Source organism: Amphibalanus amphitrite, unplaced genomic scaffold (assembly GCF_019059575.1).
Source record: "Amphibalanus amphitrite isolate SeventyFive unplaced genomic scaffold, NRLGWU_Aamphi_draft 000012F_arrow, whole genome shotgun sequence".
Lineage (NCBI taxonomy): Eukaryota > Metazoa > Arthropoda > Thecostraca > Balanomorpha > Balanidae > Amphibalanus > Amphibalanus amphitrite.
In genome coordinates, this window is record NW_024881508.1 from 1,341,547 (window position 1) to 1,359,794 (window position 18,248).

At 47.6% G+C, this 18,248-nt stretch overlaps 1 protein-coding gene across 8 annotated transcripts; it reads left to right on the plus strand.

Moving 5' to 3' along the window:
* Window positions 1–1,203: 1,203 nt before the first annotated feature.
* Window positions 1,204–17,997, plus strand: LOC122383230. 8 transcript variants are annotated; one of them, XM_043369477.1, is made up of 6 exons: window positions 10,316–10,360; window positions 14,379–14,501; window positions 14,883–15,034; window positions 15,314–15,533; window positions 15,720–15,829; window positions 16,280–17,997. In XM_043369477.1, the coding sequence occupies exons 3-6, from the start codon at window positions 14,897–14,899 to the stop codon at window positions 17,549–17,551; spliced, it is 1,740 nt and encodes a 579-aa protein (XP_043225412.1). In that variant the 5' UTR covers window positions 10,316–10,360; window positions 14,379–14,501; window positions 14,883–14,896; the 3' UTR covers window positions 17,552–17,997. The 8 variants fall into 8 exon arrangements, with proteins under 8 accessions (XP_043225438.1, XP_043225399.1, XP_043225388.1 ...); XM_043369503.1 differs by lacking the exons at window positions 10,316–10,360; window positions 14,379–14,501 and adding an exon at window positions 1,204–1,880; XM_043369464.1 differs by lacking the exons at window positions 10,316–10,360; window positions 14,379–14,501 and adding an exon at window positions 9,848–10,192.
* Window positions 17,998–18,248: the final 251 nt, after the last annotated feature.

Here is an 18,248-nt window from a genome sequence, read left to right on the forward strand (position 1 = left end):
GTAGGTGTAAAATTGATCAATGCGGAGGTACTGAAAGTTTCGTCGCGATCGGCCGCTTTGTACGTGAGTTATTCGCGAAAAACCTTAGGGGGGGGGGGTTGCATCAACCCCCCCTGTGCCGGCGAGGGTTAATACCTTTGCTTACTGCAATCGTAAACCTTTCGCTTCGAGCTGCAGTGCACTGTTCGACATGATAAATTCAGCAGGCAAAGTTCATTATCTTTCTAGTTGAGGTTTATTTGCCATTGGGTGTACAGTGCAGGGATATTTCTATCTCGCACTCCTCTGAGATGCAGAGATAAGAAATTGTTATCTCTGCATCCCTCTGAGATGCAAAGATAAGGTCTCGAGGGTTCATAGCGAAAAATCAAGAGTTCAAGTGATGATGGGTCAATAACCGAACGACGTTTTTAATGGTTGTTTATGGATGAAACTTATGAAATAAGAGCAAACTACTCTGAATCTATTTTTACATAGATGCATGCATACCTACATTTAAATATAATATTTTATTAATCAAGAATAAACCTCAACATAGAAAGATATAGGATTCCTCATGGCTCACTCGTGGAAGATAGGATATCTTTTCCTCGCGTGTTACAGAAAAACCTCGCTCCTTCGTCGCTCGGTTTTTCAGTAACCCGCTTGGAAAAGATATCCTTATCTTCCACTCGGAGCCATGAAGAATCCTCTATATCATTTTCACTTATTTATTTTATTTGTTAACTTTTTTATCCAGGAATCAGGATAAACTATTTTAGCGGCATGCTACGTACATACAGCGTCATAAGCGCAGAAGTCAGAGCGTCACTAGCTAGGTACTGGGTAGTTTTTGTCATTTGTCCATTTCAGATCCATGGTCTATGGACCATGTCGATATCGATGTTCGATATTTTCAGCCTTTCGAGTCTTTTGAGCAATGCTCATTGATCAGTGCTCACTGCTAGAGATGTGTAACCATAAACCATTAGCCATGCTTTCTCACTAGCCACTCCCATAACCCCGCTAAGGTTTTCATGCCCCTTCCATTTGTTGATATTGCATTCGCGGTAGCATTACGTCACATGCACATTCAGCGGGCGCGCTGCCCGGCCCATGCCTGCAGCATGACGTCACTCACCCCAGCCAATGGCGGCGCTGGGCCCTCCGTCGGAGGCGCCCCCGCCTGCCGAATCACGTGCGTCGCCAGCTGGCCGGCGCCGTCCGAGATCGATGTCGATCGCGACGGGGCGGTTAGCGCGGCTCGTCGGCCGGGCCCGGGTCCAGACACCCGTGTGACCGGTGCCGACCCGCTCAGCTGCGCACCTCCCGGCCAGACAGGTCAGGCGGCTGTCTGGATCGCTGTGGGTGACCAGTCGGAGGCTGCGCCGCCGGAGGCGCGTCGGTCGGCGGGCGGGGGTGCAAAGGCGTGCGTGCGTCGATTGGTGAATCACCCTTTGTGTGACTCAATTTCGACCCCGCCCAGTGACAGTGAGCGCGGCGGTGCGACCGTCAACTCCAGTCTTCGTCGGACCGACCGGCACGTGCAGCACAACTGGTCAGTGCCCGAGGCGGTGGCCACGTGATCGGACGCGGCTCGCGTTGCCGTGGTAACGGGCGGCGTCCTGCCATCTGACCGGCCGGCGCGGCGGGACGTGGTCACGGGATGAGTGGCGGTACTCTGGGCGGTACCATGAGTTGCGTGTACCCACTACTGCGGTACATTCAGTGCGGGCCGGCTGCAGGGGGTGAGTGGGAGCCGCTCCCGTCAGCGGCTCCGGGGCCGACCCAGCGGAGCCGCTCCGCTGGAGGAGTGGTGGTGGTATCAGCGGCAGGCCGGCTGTTCCTGCCGTATGCCGACGTAGCTGCAGACGGCAGGGTCCGACTGAGCATCTGCGCTGGTGAGTACAGTACCCCGGGGGAGAGGGAGAGGTCAGTTGGGGAGAGGGAGCGGTCAGCTGGAGAGAGGGAGCCGTCAGCCAGGGAGAGACAGCTCGGTCATCTGGGGAGAGGTCAGCTCAGCCGGTCACCGGTCGACGCCCGACGCGACGGTCACCTACCCACCCGGGCGCACGGAGGCACGTGCGTTGTGAGTGGATGAATGCTAAAAGAGATAATCTCTGGATGTAACTGCTCTGCGTCAGCCTTCCGCCACGGATTTCCGTTGGGGGATTTGTCCTTTTGCTTTCCTGCTGGGCGACGATAGTATAGCAGGAAACGGCGATAACTTCAAAATTCAAATGTTAGGCACAACACCACGAAAGCACTTCGGTCATTTTGCTTGTGTATGGGGTATGTGAGATGATGGATGAGTGGGTGGGGGAGGGGGTGCTCAGGTTTATTAGCCTGCGTAAGCCGATCCCGTAGATCAGTCGTTAGAGCGTTGGACTCATGTGGTGAGAGCACGCGTCTCCGGTTCCAAAAGTCCGGGGTGTGAGGAGGCACGACAGGCGCTCGAGTGTTGATCCGAAGTTATAAAGTGCACAAATAAATAGGTACCTACCGCGCGAGACGACTTATAATAATGAAAAGAAAGTTGAAAAGTGAAATCAAGAGCAATAACTATATTTTCAGTTGGCCAGACTGTTAATGCCTAGGTACCTATTAACCTTCCAGGCGGGGGGGGGGGGGGGCATTTTTTGCTCCCCCTTTAGTTTTTTCAATATATCTCCAGAACCGCTGCGCCGATCGTCACCAAACTTTCGGTACCCTCCCGTGAATAGCTATTGCACATTGTGACCAATTTTTTCCAAAGGCTATGATAGGTTGGCCGCTAATGACGTCAGAGTGACGTCATTTCTGCCATTTTCGACAAAAAAGGTTTCGCGGGAAGAGCTGTCAGGCCTACAGCTTTAGAGATACAGAAAAAGGTTTCGACATAAAAGATGTATGTAGAATCAACAGGGATACAAAACTGCTACCTCGGATTTTTGATTTTTTTTTATTTTGACCCCAAAAATGAAAAAATAGATTTTTTGAATATAACAGCCAAAAAATCCAAAAAGTTTTTTGATTTTCGAAAAACCGGAATAGGGATAGTCCCTATCGCCTTCTATGCACATACCCAATTTGAGATCGATACCTCTTTTTTGGCCAAGTTATAGCGAAAAACTGTTCAAAATTGATGACGTCAAATTTTCAAACTCAATTTTTAGCAATTCTTTACCTGGAAGCGCAAAAAAGACCACCATTAGACTCCCCGTGGGCCGTGACGAGCTGCATTGAATCGATACCCATTTTATGCAAAACTATCAACTTTGAAATTTGACCTTTTTTGACCTGACCTTGACCTGACCTCCACCAGAAACTGACCTAAACCGTACCTGATGGTCTTATAACCAACACCATCGAGTTGGAAATGAAAAATTGGCCATAAAACATGCATCGCACAACCTTAGTAAAGTTGGGTTCATGTGCTGACCTTTCGTGACCTGACCTGTGACCTGACCTGGTATTATCAGTGACCTCTAATAGCATCATATGTACTAGGCAACTGACGCCCTATAGTTGATTTTCGACAAAATGCGTTTTACTCGGTGTTATAGTGTATTCCCTAGAAGACATGTGAACGATGAAACACTTTATCTTTGATCTGACCTGTGACGTCATCGGTGACCTCGAGGTCAATGAAATTTGGTTTCCCACAAATTTGACAGGGCTATCGAACGCTGTTTGAATTTTGCGGGGGGGGGGGTTAAAAAAATGCCCCCCGCGCGGAAGGTGGCTGGGAGGCCCACCGCCTGCCGGGTTAACTAAGTACATATTAACCCTCGCCCCGCTGGGGGGGCATATGGCCCCCTGTGGTTTTTCCTGAATAGCAAGAAAACGGCGGCGCGCAGCGCCTCCAAATTTTCGGTACTTTCCCGGGCATCAATTTGACACCTTCTCACAAAATTTAAAGTATTAGGTCGCCTTGGGTCAGGAGTTATTGAGATTTAACTGAAGTCATGTTCGAGCAAAAATGAGCAAAAATCATGAAATTTTGAAACACTCACAAAAGTTAGGGGAAGCCGGGGGAAGCCCGGCATAGTAAGCTCTTTTTCATTTTTATTACATACCATACGTGCTGTATAAAATGTTGATATCCTGTTAACTAGCTAAGTTCATTGGCCGTGTTTTCCCAAAAATTCGGTTTCGTGGAATAAGTATAAGGTTGAGAAAATCGAGTTTTAAAAAAGTGTTGATTTTTCTGGGGTAAGCCCGGCATAGGGGTAACGCCGGCCACCTCCCCAGCGCTTTACAACGAGTTAATGAAACCATAATGTGTCTTCCAAATATTAACGGAAAGTGAAATATTAACCCACGCCCCACTGGGGTCTGTGTATAACACGCCCTACTGGGGGGGGGGGGGGGGCTATTCATAGCCCCCCCTCCTAACTCCGAAACTACTGGGCTGATCGTCAAAATTCAAACGGCGTCTGATAGCCCCGGAAAAACTGTCGAGCGAAACCTAATTTCATTGACCTCGAGGTCACCGATGACGTCACAGGTCAGGTCAAAGTAAAAATTATTAGCACTTTGGCTTGTTCACATTTTGGGCTCTGGCCGCCGTCTTACAAGTCAGATCAGGCTCATTTTTGGTTTCCACACTCGTGAACAGATGCTCTAGATACCTTGAGGGTACCAAACTTGTACTTTGATTTTCAGGTCAGGGTCAGGTCATCACAGGTCACGAAAATATTATATCATGCGTCGGTCACGTGACACATGTTTTATGGTCCATTTAGGCCATAGATTTCGAATTTGATGTCGTCTATGTCATTCGAGGTCATTTTGAGTCGAATTTAGCTTAGGTCACGTCACTTTCAGGTCAAAAAATGTCAAATTTTGAAGTTGAAATTTTTCAACAAAAAAGGTGTCTATTGGATGCAGTTTGAGCTCAGGAACACGATGGTGCCTTATATTGGTGTACGATGCCAAATACGTACTGAAAAATTGATTTGAAAAATTAATAATTGTGAATTTTTTGCAATAATGCGTATAACTTGGCCATTTTTGAATATATTTAGCTAAAACTTGCTAGAGTTAGTCATAATCATGCGTTCTGTCACATATATTCCGGTATTTTCGAAAAGTCAAAAACTTTTTGAAAAAATATAAAAATATAAATTTTGAATATTATTTTATAAAATTTTCGAAATTTTCAAAATTTTGAAAATCCGAGATAGCAGTTTGATAGCGCGGTCAATTCTGAGTTCTTTCATGCAAAGAAATTGGATCTAGCTTAAAAACTGAGCTCTTGGGAGCGATTGCCGTGGTTCAATGTTTTGCGTCGAAATCGGACGAACATGACGTCACTCTGACGTCATTTCCGGCCGACCTTTGGTAGCTACGAAGTTCAAATTTTGACACAAGGTGTCAAATTGATGCAGCCGAAGGTACTGAAAGTTTGGCGTCGATCCGTCAAGCGGTTTGGAAGTTATTGCAGAAAAACGGGAGGGGGGGCTATAAATAGCCCCCCCCCCAGTGGGGCGCAGGTTAAGGTACTGATTAGCTCTGGACATCTTAGAGTTTATGGCACTACTGGTATTTTAGCTAGCGTCTACCACATATACAGTACAGGTCGATGAAAATCGTGATGCAAAATTGACAAAAAATGTGTATTTCAAAATTCCTTAAAATTTATTTTTCTTTTTACCTTAATGCATCATATTGCATATCATTCGACTCGGCTGATGAAGAAGAACACAACGACACCATTTTTGAAGCTCTAGCTTCATTGTCTGTCGCGTTATCTGCAAAAACGTAGTTTGACCCTAGTTGACCTTAAGTGACATGACTGGCTTTGTCTATGATAACATGTTTATTTTCGAAATTTATCTTTGATCTAGGTGTAAACCAAACCTGCTCAGTACCTATTACCTCATGGAAAACAGTGGTTTAGTGGCATTGCTCTCGGTTGGGGGTAAGCTTGGCCACTCGCCCGAGGTTACCCCAATGTGCTAATTTTTATTTTAGAACAGCGATATTCGAAAAAATGTCATACTTAAGCCAGCCTGCCTCGTCACCCCTCACTACAAACACTTAAACGGTCCTTACATAACATTCGTATAACTATTAGTACTGTATGGTATAACATTACCAGTGCAACATATCTCACTTTTTAGCTAAAAACCCTTAAAATATCATTTTTGCGCTATAACTTTAACAATATGCAATTTTTGTTAGCCTTAACTTGTTTGTTGGCGTTACCTTAGCTGCCACGCTGAAAGGACAAACAGTTGAGCATTTTATTGTGAATAATTTAGCCGGAAACGGGGTGGCCGGGCTTCCCCCGCGCCCGGGCTTCCCCCGGTTTCCCCTAAAGTTGACAAGCAATTTCAAAGTTCTTCATGTGGTTGTTTAGAGAAAAGACGGCGCTACGATTTCCAGGTCGAATGTCGACAATTTCCAAGAAGCCAACGCATAACTCTAAACTCGGGAACCAATAGAGCTATAGCGCCGCGGAAAAGCGCATTCGATAGCCCGCCCCTATTAACGCCCTTTCTGAGCGATTCTCTCAGATTTGACCTAACGTCAACGGTTTTGCCTGCAGGGGGCAAAAACTGCAAAAATAGCCATTTTTTTCGGAAACAGTTTTTCTGCAATAACTTTTGACCCAAGCCTTGTACGAGCTTACTTTTACCGGCATCGTGTTCCTCTCGTCAAGACGCATCGAATGAACTATAACTTGACCTTGAAAGGTCAACTTGAAAATTTGACCTCAGGTCAAGGTCATGACCTGACCGGAAAGGGTCATGTTGCATATCAGTCGATCCGTATCGTCGAGCTGAACACAGCTAAGGCGTTTTCATCGCTCTAGCATGCCTCTATCAAAAGTTATTTGCGAAAAACTGTTAGATGCCATTCGTGACCTAAGATGACCTCAGGGCATAAACAGGGGTCACTGACACCATTTTCATGTTCAGTGTGTCTAAACCACTTGTAATTCAGTGTTTGGGAGTGTTTATAATGCCTTTCGTCCAAAAGAGGCGCATTTCAATTTTCTCCCATTGACTTATAATGGGGAGGTCGCAAAATTGATCTGACCTTAGGTCATCGATATCAAAATTCTGAGACGTACATTTTGTACATGCTATTGCTCTTAGCAATCTCTGAAAGTTTCAAAGCGATCGGTCACTCGGTGTAGCTATGACAGATATTGAAGCTTTTTATGAGGTGAGGTCACTTCAAGTGACCGGGTGACCTGACCTTGAATGACCTTGGTCTGAAATTTTCACAACATGTGTAGAAGTAGAATTGATGTATGATAAGATGTACCAAAAACGGCGGCGCTTCGCGCCGCCGTTTTTGAGATATTCGCGAAAACCGCAAGGAGGGTGTTCAAACACCCCCTCCCCCAGGTGGCGCAATTCACCCTCCTTCCCCTAAGTATGCTAAATCGACGAAAACACCTTGGATGTGTTCAGACTTCAGCTCAACGATACGGATCGAATGATGTGCAACATGACTTTATCCGGTCAGGTTTCACCTTTCACTTTGGCCTTGGGCCAAATGTTCAAATGACAAATTAATTCGCGCCCTGTTTGGGGGGGGGGGGGGGGAGGGTGAACACCTTCCCCATGAGGGTTTTCTTGAATAAAAAACGGCCTCATCATGCATCTTTTGCGCACATTCTGTGAGATTTTAGAACAAGGTCACTCAAGGTCAGGTCACCAGGTCACGTCAAGTGACCTCACCTCCTAAAAAGTTTCAATGCCTGTCATAGCTATACATGCCGAGTGACTGATCGCTTTGAAACTTTCAGCAATTGATAAGAGCAACGTTTGCCTACATGTAAAAATGTTTAGGTACCTATACCATAATTTTGATATCGGTGACCTAAAGTCAGGTCAATTTGCGACCTCCTACATTACCTAATTATTGGAGAAAATTGAAAGGCTCCTCTTTTGGATGAACGTCATTTTAAACGCTTTCAAACAACGAATTACAAGTACCTAAACATGACACACTGTCCACTGAACTGAAAAATGGCACCCATGACCTCTTGTTATGCCTCTGAGGTCATCTCAGGACTCAGGTCACTAAAGATATCTAATAGTTTTTCCTAACAACTTCTGATGACGCATGCTAGAGCGATGAAAACGCCCAGTCTGTCTTAAAAGTACCGCGCAAAGTGACGGTGGATCCATCAAGCCTGACCGAGGAAGGGCCTGCTATGATTTCAAAGTCACCGAGCCAATTGACCTGGGGAATGGACGAGGATGTGAATTGCTTCGGTGACTCAAATTTAGCAGGCCCTTCATCGGTCAGGCTTGATGGATGCACCGTTACTTTGCGCGGTACTTTTAAGACAGACTGTACGGATGTGTTTGGCTCGACGATACGGATCGACTGATATGCAAAATGACCAGTACTTTCCGCGATAACTAATTTTCGGGCCTGCGATAACGATAAAACGATAAAAAAGGTTTGCGATAACGATAAACGATAAACGATAACATTTTTCAAAAAATTAACAGCGATAGCAATAAAACGATAAAGCGATAAAGACAAAGCTTTTTTAACAGCGATAACGAAACGATAAACGATAACGATAACGATAATTGCTTTTTAACGGCGATAACGAAACAATAAACGATACAACGATAACGATAAATGTTCTTTAACAGCGATAACAAAAGCGATAAGAAATACAGCTTAAATAAGTGTACTTAACGTTTATTTGCAGATCTATACACTTAGCAGATGGCAACAGGTTGCGCACACATACTGTCGCGCGGCTTAGGTACGCTGTCGATCGTCTTCCATTTTTACATCATCCCGTTTTACATTTTATCGTTTATCGTTCATCATTTTTGTAACTTGCGATAAGTGGATGAACGGTAATTCTGAAAATTTAGCGATAAACGATAACGATAACCGATTTACTTAACAGCGGTAATCATCGTTTATCGTTTATCGCTCATCCTATCGCATGCGGAAACCACTGAAAATGACCTTTTCCGGTCAGGTCATGACCTTGACCTGAGGTCAAATTTTCAAGTTGACCTTTCAAGTTCAGCTTATAGAAAACGGCCGTTTTTTAGTTTTTGCCCACTGGAGGCTAAACCGCTGATCTGAGCTCAAATCTGAGGATTTATCCCAGAAAGAGGGTTAAAAAGGCTATCGAATGCGCTTCATTCCGCGGCGCTGTAGATCCCTATTGGTTCGGGGTTCCCGAGTTACTGTTCGAAAAATGTTTAAAAAGGCAACATTTTACCTTTGATGACCTCACCTCTGGTTACCTGACCTTTGACCTGACCTATAAAGTGACCTAAGTGTTTTCGTCCTTATTTTGGACGTCCTTTCGAATTCCGTTTACCTACTGCTAACCGCGTGTCGCTACGTGGCCCAGGGCTCAATCTTATAAACGCCGTGGAATCAGGATATGGCAGCACTGGCTGAAGTTCACTGCTGCAGAAAACGGCTATCAAATGCAAAATGGCTTTCACGCATTTCAGTCCATCGTAGGTAGGTATAGTCATTTTGTCGAATCGGATAAACGTTTGTCGGCACTGGTATCACTGTCAATGTTACCAAATGCCGTGAATAGAATAGTACGGCATTTTATAAGATTGGAGCCGTATAAGATTTTATAAGCCGAGTTAGAGGGGGGGGGGAGGGGAGCAGCAGGGCGTGGAAATCGGGAGGGGGATTTGTGGCAAATGCGCCCCCCCCGCAGCGCCTAAACCGACGAAAAGTTGCCATTTTTTCGAGAATAAATTGAAAACTAAAGAGCTTTTTTAGGAAGTTTGTTTCAAACTGCACAGCAGTGCGTAAGAAATCGAAATCCGATTAGTTTTTTTTTTGAATTTGGGATTTGGGTAAGCTTTTTGAGGGGTAGGTATGCCCCCGCCGCATTTCAGGCCGCCTTTCTGGATCCGCCAGTGACCCCTCACCGCGCGGTGACGCCCCTGCGCTGCGCCCTCTCGCCAGTCGTGCCATGTAGAGGTCCTTGGCCGATCCGGCGGACTGAGAAATAATCGAACGGCCCTGGTTCCTCCCCCATGCCAACTAACGTGGACTCGCCCGGTCGGGAGGGACGCCGGTGACGCTGAACGCCATTTTCTGGCCGCCCCTGAGCGATACGAACGTTCTGCAGCTTCATTTCTACTGCAATTTTCGCATTCGGCGTGCTGTCTCAAATTTGTTTTCTGGCTGAAACACCCGGCGAAGTGTTTGCCCATTCAGGAGCATTGGCACAATTGAGCACTACCGTAAAGTCGAATCGGTGAGTATTGCCTACCTACTTTCGTCTTTGTCGACCGATCCGCTTGTGTCTGACTTGATGCACGCCATTTTGGCCCTTTTCGACACGCAATAAGGCTGAGTTTGCTGCATTATGACGCGATGAGGGAATCTTCTTATAGGCTGTCGTGGTGGATTGCCGCATGTGTTTGTAATCACGTGGGTTCTCAAATGCACGATTTTGATTATTTTGCTGAGTTGCAGGGTAATGACCTGTCTGGCAGTTTCAGAATCTGAATCTCTGGGCTGATGTTTGCCTTTGTCTAGCCTCCTTATTTCCTTATTTCAATTTGCCTTGTCTGATGGTAAGACATCAAGAACTCACTGAACCTTTGTATTCCAATTTGAATTGGATAGCTAATATTTATTATTGCTTGCGAAGTAGGTGTACTTTGTTTGTACAAAGTTATTCTTGGTATTTTGATAAACACTGTTCTTCCATTGGTATGCACATTTGCAATGACTGGTCTGTGAAATTTGCAGCAAAATTCTAAGCAAAATTCTAAGCACATACCCACCCAAGGCTATATAAACCCACCCAACCCAACCAGGTTGTCTCTTTGAATCGCATAGGCAATTGCTCTACATCTACATCAGTGGCGGCGGATTCGATTTTGGCGTGGGGGGGCAAGATCCCAGTCGAGATGATGTCATAGGCGGATCCAGAAAGGCATTTTCGACGCTGTAGGGGACATACCCCCGCCCCCCGAGTGTCCAAAATCCAAAAACTCCTCGGATTTCGATTCCTTACTGTACTGCTGTACTGCTGTACGATAAGTACTGCTGAACAGTATAAAGCAAAAAACATTCTGATAAAAGTTTTATTATTAGGAAACATAAGGTATACGTTTTGTCTATTTCGGGCGATGCAAGGGGAGGGGGAGTAAATATTTGCTTTATATGCCCGCTCCCTGGATCTGCCAGTGGACGATGTAACGATTTTCGTATTGCTGCATTAGAAAAAAACTCCAATGGGAAACATTGTGCCATAGCCCATAACCCGATCGCAAATCAGATTTGAAGAACGGTGCCAAACCTTTTGAAGTAGGCGAGTATTCTTCAAGAGGTAACTCGTTACCATTTCCTCTGTTCATTTTACGTTCCATTTCCGTTTAACCTTCCTTTAAAAAGTATTTCTGAGACTGATATCAACTGAAACTAGCTAACAGCGGGAGGAGACCGCTCAAACATTCAGAGACAGTCGGTCGCATCTAAACCTATCGGGACAGCAATCCGCCAGAAACCCACCTCAAGGCAGTAGTTCGCTAACTAAGCTCACCGAGACGGTCTGTCTCGATGGGTTTATCCTACAGTAACTATGCCCACAGCAAGGCTTAACTAAGGCCCAAACGCTCGTCAAGCTGGGAACGGAGAGCTGAGGTGAGGGAGTCGAGCGGCGGACTAGGGTGAAGGAATTCGGTGGACTGGATGCAGAAGCTCTGGGGGGGGGGGGGGGCGTTTCTTTATTAGGACTTTAGGGTGCGCTGACTGCGGTAAGGTCCAAATTATCACACCAAATTTTGCCACGACATCTACCGGTTCAGGCACTCGAGAATCAGCGGCCAGTGATATCTGCAAAGACGAAGCATTTCCAATCCAGCTTCAGCCTAGTGTGGGCGCATCAGGTGGCTTTAAAGGGACCCTCCCACCTTCAAAAAAGTTAATGAATTGGCACGAAAGTGATGTCGCTCGGTTCAGAAAGAGCGAAAACGAATATCTACCAAATTTCATCGAAAAATATTCACCGGTTTTCAAGATATTAGACTTTTACTTTTGTTTACTTTTTGGGATCTCCGCTGTTCCTAGCGACTTTATTTGAAAGTGCGGCATTTGTTGCGCGCAAAGCAGCATATACCACCGCGTGCTACCAAACGTTTTAGTAAAAGATTTAAAAATCGTTAGATCTCCGCTGACGTCACAAATTCTAAGGGGGCATACCAATGCACTAGCCCCTTAGAATCCGAAAACTGCAAGTTTGAAATTCCATATCTCCGAATTAAAGCATTTGTCGATGTTGTGAGTGCCCAAACCGGTATTTGCAGGCCATGGCCACCAATTTGGCTATCTCAACTCAAAACTAATGTTAAGGTGGGAGTGTCCCTTTAATTACAGTTGCACAATGCACATACCAAACGGCCTCAGTGCAGCCAGTCTGTCGCCGAAACCATTCGGAACAGACTTCAACGAAAAGTGAGACAAGGTTAGTGCTATCGTTAAGTGCCATTATAGACTTGGACCCCGTTGGCTTGACCCACTGGAAGGTGGTAGTTATCGGACGCTGCGGGGCATACTCATTTTTCCAAAATGCCTTAGACTTTGCTTTCGTGTTCGATGCTCTGTATTTTATAGCCAGCCTTTAGCCAGAGGGGGCCCCACTAATGATCAGTGCCCTAACCCTCAAAAGTTTCCAACGTTATTTTTTACTTATTTAATAGTGAATACTGAAATAAAGCGGATACTGAACTGTGAACATCCAGTTTTTACACTGGCCCCACACAAGCCTCCGAATGCCCAAAGCCGATCTCTGATGACTGGCCTTTGGGTGTCATACCGTGCATTGGTCAATGTGGTCAATGTGTACGACCTCGGCGTACCATTTTACTTACACTGGAAAGTGGAAACTGTTGTGCTCGAAAAAAATCAGGGGAGTGGCTTATTACGAGCGCTCATCAGTCCTAACTACCCGCAAGCGAATGGCTAGCCCTTCCGTCTCCGCTCGCTTGCGATTTGGCATTCATGTAGGTACAAAATAGCGGCAAACGACCACTGAGGGTGTGAATTGCGTCTCTTGCACACTTAAAATATCTCTAAATCGAATCTGAAAAGACAAATGCTATAAAGCGGAAATGGTTAGCATTTACACATATTCAAAAGGCACCGTTGGACAAACTGTAGGAGCGCATAGCTGCAATATCAGGTTATGGAAATTTTCCTCATGTTTAGGGCACAAATTATGGAGGGGCAAGAATATACGTTTGTCCCTCCTCCAGAAGTTTCTTAGGGAACGATGCCTCCTCTGCCGCTCCGTATCCGTCGCCCCTGTAAGCGGTCACTGAAGACCTGGGTTGCCGCTGCGTCACGTTATAATGTCTCCAAAACTAGGTTGAAGAGAACTTGAAGGAAGGTTGAAGGAAAACTTGAATTGAACGCGAACACTTGCATTTAAGCAAGGCAACGTATGATAAAGTATATGGGGATCTGGTTACATCTTCCGATGATCGAACAGAATAATCAGGTATATGTTTCTTGTCTAAGTTTTGTCACAAATTATGGGGGGGGGGGCAAAAAGATACTTTTGCCCCCCCACGAGTTTGCCAGGGGGGGCAGCTGCCCCCCCCTGCCCCCCCGAATCCGCCGCCCCATTCTACATGTTCTGTGCTTTGGAAAAGCGACCCTATTGTTTTGATTATGATGCAGGAAGCTGATTGTTCCTGATGCTTTTTAAAGTCAATTGATGTTAAATAATTAGATAATTTTCTTAGAATTGCTTACGCTTTGCCATTCGGTGATGGTATAACAGACATCATTCACTAAAAAGGCTTCCTTTTCTCTGTTGATCCATTGGAGTCCCTGTTTCTTAAAAATGATTTCATTTTCAAGTACCCACTAGCTTTTTTTAGATTCATTGATATAGAAATTGGCTATAATGCCATTAATATGTAAGGGCTGTTCATGATATCCCACACCGCCCTCCTGCTTCTGTTTCTAAAACTCTGAAACAATTGGAGCACTGTGTGGTCACCATTTTAATCAGCATGCTGCCATTTGCTGATGTTTATCAGATTCCCATTGGTCAACATTGAACAACATTGAACAGAACATTAAACATTAAACACAGCATAAACAGCATATCATTAGCTGCTCAGTGCTCACTAATGAGAAGCTGAGGCTGAGGAGCCCCAACAAGTAGGATCTTCCATCATATGGTAAAAGTGAACTGGCAGCAGCATGGTGAATAAACTGCCACCAAATGGCCATAGAAAAGACAAGAGGTTTGGGATGGATTGGGGGAGTATATGGTCCAAAAGTACTTGTACCACCATATGCTTACCAATAAGATTCATCATTGTCTTAAAAAGAGATGATTAAATGACCCTTTTATCCAAATCACAGTTCATCCTGAGATGACAAAGGAGCTTAACAATGTTCATTGTTTTTTTTTTCATCAGGGCATCTTATGAAGAATCCATTTTGCAAAAAAGTTACTTTTCAATGGTGGCAAATGGCTACTCACTGCTTTTTTTTGTTTGTTTTTTGGTTGAAACATCTGCCCGTTTGCCGCTTGGTGACAGGTGAAGTCACATCCTGAGTGCTGTTTGGCATCAGTTATGTCATGAGCATGCTTTTGGTTTTCCTATTGTTTGTGCAAGAGCATTGGTTGCGTTTCTTGGCCTCTCATTGGTGAACTGCCCAGACTACGTGCCTTCGACCAATGAGAAACCGAAAACGCGCCCGGCAAGCTGGCAGCTTGCTGATAAATAATATGGCGACCGAACAGCGCCCAGATCTACCTATAATGGCTATAATAGTTAGCTCAGAGCAGCAAGTTAGCAGCAGCGTAGATAGCTCAGTTGGCTATTATGGTATTTATTGCTTTTTATAGCTATTAGCCTTGATATGTTTCCCGCACAGTTAGGCCATCGCTCTAACGGTGGGTGTTGCAACTATTTCAGTGGGCTGAGCTGTGATGGAGACCACCACAGCCACAGAGAAGGAGGTGCTGCGCTCGCTGCTCTCGATGGAGCGGGGAGACGTCAACAACGCCAACCGGCCGCCGCCGCAGCAGCACCAGCAGATGCAGCACCACCGTTACGCGCAGCCCGGGGTGAGTGCCGCACCGCAGGCTGCCATTAAAAACAGACAGTGATCGCCCGCGGCAGTGCTGCCAGGTGCTTTGTGCTTAGGTATTTATTCATGTCTGGATGTCGACTGCGTTACCCATTTCTTCATTTGTGCTCGATTGCGAATGCGCTGGAGGGCATTGTGTGTGGATGTATTGGTGGTGAAGTACGACATGTTAGTTACACCTTTGCTACAAGCCAGTCGTCAGTCGACGCACGACAGGTGTTCAATGTTGATGCGTTCTGCCTCCGGTGTGCACTAGGAGGAGCCGCACAACTTGTCGACGTCACAGCAGCAGCAGCAAGGGCATATGGCCATTGCTGAGAACAGCGTCACGATTCAGCCACACCACCCACATCAGCAGCAGCAACAACAGCAGCAGCAGCACCCTGGTCACCATGCCGTGGAACATCAGCAGCAACAGCAACAACAGCAACATCAGCAGCAGCACGGCATGCAGACACAGCCGGGCATTTACAAAGGTGAGCCCAGCTCATACTGTCCGGTCCTTACTCCACTGTCCTTAAAAGTGCTTGCACTTAATATATTTTATTGACGGATGACCAGATCGAATTAATGTTTTAATGCTGTCGCCGAAATAGTGAGGACCAGCGTACTTACTACTTATGTTCTGACGCGGTGCGTCTGTCCTCTCGGTGTTCCGGCAGCCGGCGGCTCGCAGCACGATCAGTCGGTGCACAGCCACGTGCAGTGGATGGCACAGACGCCCACCTCCGGTCACCAGGTCATCATCCTGCACGCGCCGCCCGAGCAGCAGGTCAGTCCCGCTGTCAGGCTGCCTCAGTGGTAGGTAGATTTGAAATCACTGTGGGTTGAGGAAAGCTAGCTGATGTGTAATACTAAGGGTTATATCAGCAGCGGGCGGGGTACCGCTCTAATTGCTACGATACAGGACGTCATTTGCATTTCATTGCTGTTATGAGAGCGAATTTCATTGATGCAGTGAATCAGACCTCGAGACAAGCGTTACTAGTCGATGTCTTAGCCTGTTGTACCAGGCCACGGCAAGTTACAAAGTTATTGTTGTTGCCGTATGGCGTTTGGCCATCGTCCTGTGTGGGTGCCCCCAGTGACCAGACCCGTCCTGTGTCCCTCGCCCCCTGTGACATGTCCCCTATCTATGTCGATCGCCCCTCCCCCCCCGTGACTAGGCCTTTGTCTTTATCAGTTACCCCCCAGTGACCCGGCCCTGTCTGTGTGTTCCCAGCCGGGTGACGGCAGCGGCGGCGCCATGTCGGGCCTGATCCAGGCCGCCGAGCAGGGCCAGCTGGTCGGCCAGCAGGTCTGGGAGACGCACGTGACGGCCGAGTACCCGGCCGGGAGCGTACAGCTCTCGGACGGCACTATCCTGCCGGCGCACCCCGAGTATGGGGCGCCGCCGCACGGCCTGCACCCCCAGCCGGCCGGACACGAGCCCAGCTATGTGCTGGTCGACGCCAAGGACGCCATCGCCGCGCCCGCCGCCGGAGCGACCGCCGGCAAACGACAGGCCAAACAGACGGCCAAGAAGAAGAAGAAGCGACGCATTGCAGACATGCTGGCCGAGGGCATTGACCCGAGCAAGCTGGAGGATAACGCGGAGGAGGTGCGCACGCGGTTCCAGCGCGGCTGTGACTGCGCCGAGGAGAACTGCTTCCGGACCCTGAACGCCGAGTTTGTGTACCGCCACCGACTGAACATCGCCGAGCTGTCCAAACACGAGCACGACATGTACCTGATGGGCGTCACCATGGCCTGTCTCTCCAACCCGGAGGAGACGGCACGACACAAGGAGCGCAAGCGGCTGCGCGCCAAGTACGTCTTCCAGGGTAAGGAGGTGTGTCTGGAGGCGTTTCTGTACCTGGAGAACTGCACCCATTACCAGCTCAAGAGGATTCGTAAGCACGTGATCACTCACGGCGTGACGCCGCGGGTACACGGTAATCACGGCAAGAGGCCGCACAACACGTTCCCGCTGGACATCTATAAACACGCCAGCGACTTCCTCAATGACTACCTGGACAAGCTGTCGCACAAGCCGGAAGGCAAGAAGACGACCAAGGCGGTGCAGAGCCGGCGACAGTGCATACACATGCCGCAGGACATTACCCGCAAAAAGATCCACGAAAAGTACGTCGATTTCATCAACCATTTCGAGCCGGAGGCCAAGGTGATGTCGTATTCAGCGTTCCGCTACTTTTTGAAGGAGCAGTTCTCGCACGTGCGGTTCCCGAAGCTGGACAAGACGCCGGTGGTGGAGCCGGGCGGCGTGAAGCAGGAGGCGGCCATTTCGCTGCCGCTGCAGACGCCTCAGGAGATGACTGCCGCCCACCAGGCGGTCACCCACTCCGTGCCGCCGGAGGGCGCCGAGCAGAGCGCGCCCTTCTCCGTGCAGGAGCACCACCCGACGGCCACCTACACGGTCAGCTCGCGGGCGTACACCACCAGCGGCCAGCTGCAGTACACCGGCGCCAACTACCACTACAGCATAGCGATGTAGGCGCCTCCCGGCGGCCGCCAGCCGAACTAACGCTCCAGGTGGCAGCACCGGCGTCACACTGCCGCCGCTCCCACCGCTACTGGGCGGCACAGAAGCTGCCGCAATCGTTCCTCTACGGCCTCGGGCGCTAGCTGAGGCGCCGGCTGTGATCTCACGTATGTGTGTGCTATCCTGTCGCGTCTGTGGACTGCCGAAGTGCATGGACAGGCTGGCACCGGTGGCGGCTATGGGTTTTCTTGAACATCCCCCTCGTTAGCGTAGTCTTCCTTTGCTGCAGGATATTGTGATGCACGCTATGCGCTGCCATTTTGTTCTCGTTGGAGAGATGCGGTTGGCATTTTTGATTGAAGTGTACAGGTGAAACATGTGCATGTTGTTCACGAAGTTATGCATTGTATCTGATGCAATTGACGCCACCGATGATCGTAATATATTGTATTTGCTAATGTTTATTTTACTTTACTTCAAAAATTCTTTGGAATCTCATTGTAACTACATTTCCTTGATATCAATGGTTGATGATTGTGGAAAGTGAAATAGCTTAGCCTTTTCTATGATGTTTCTCCATAGCAGCGGTTTACTTTTCTCCAAGATAGTGCCTGATGGACCGTATACGCGTGATGCCGCGAATGCCGACGAGTATTCGTCAGCGCCTGGCAGTTTAGATCGGTCGATTTGTTTCGGGTGTTTTTTTATG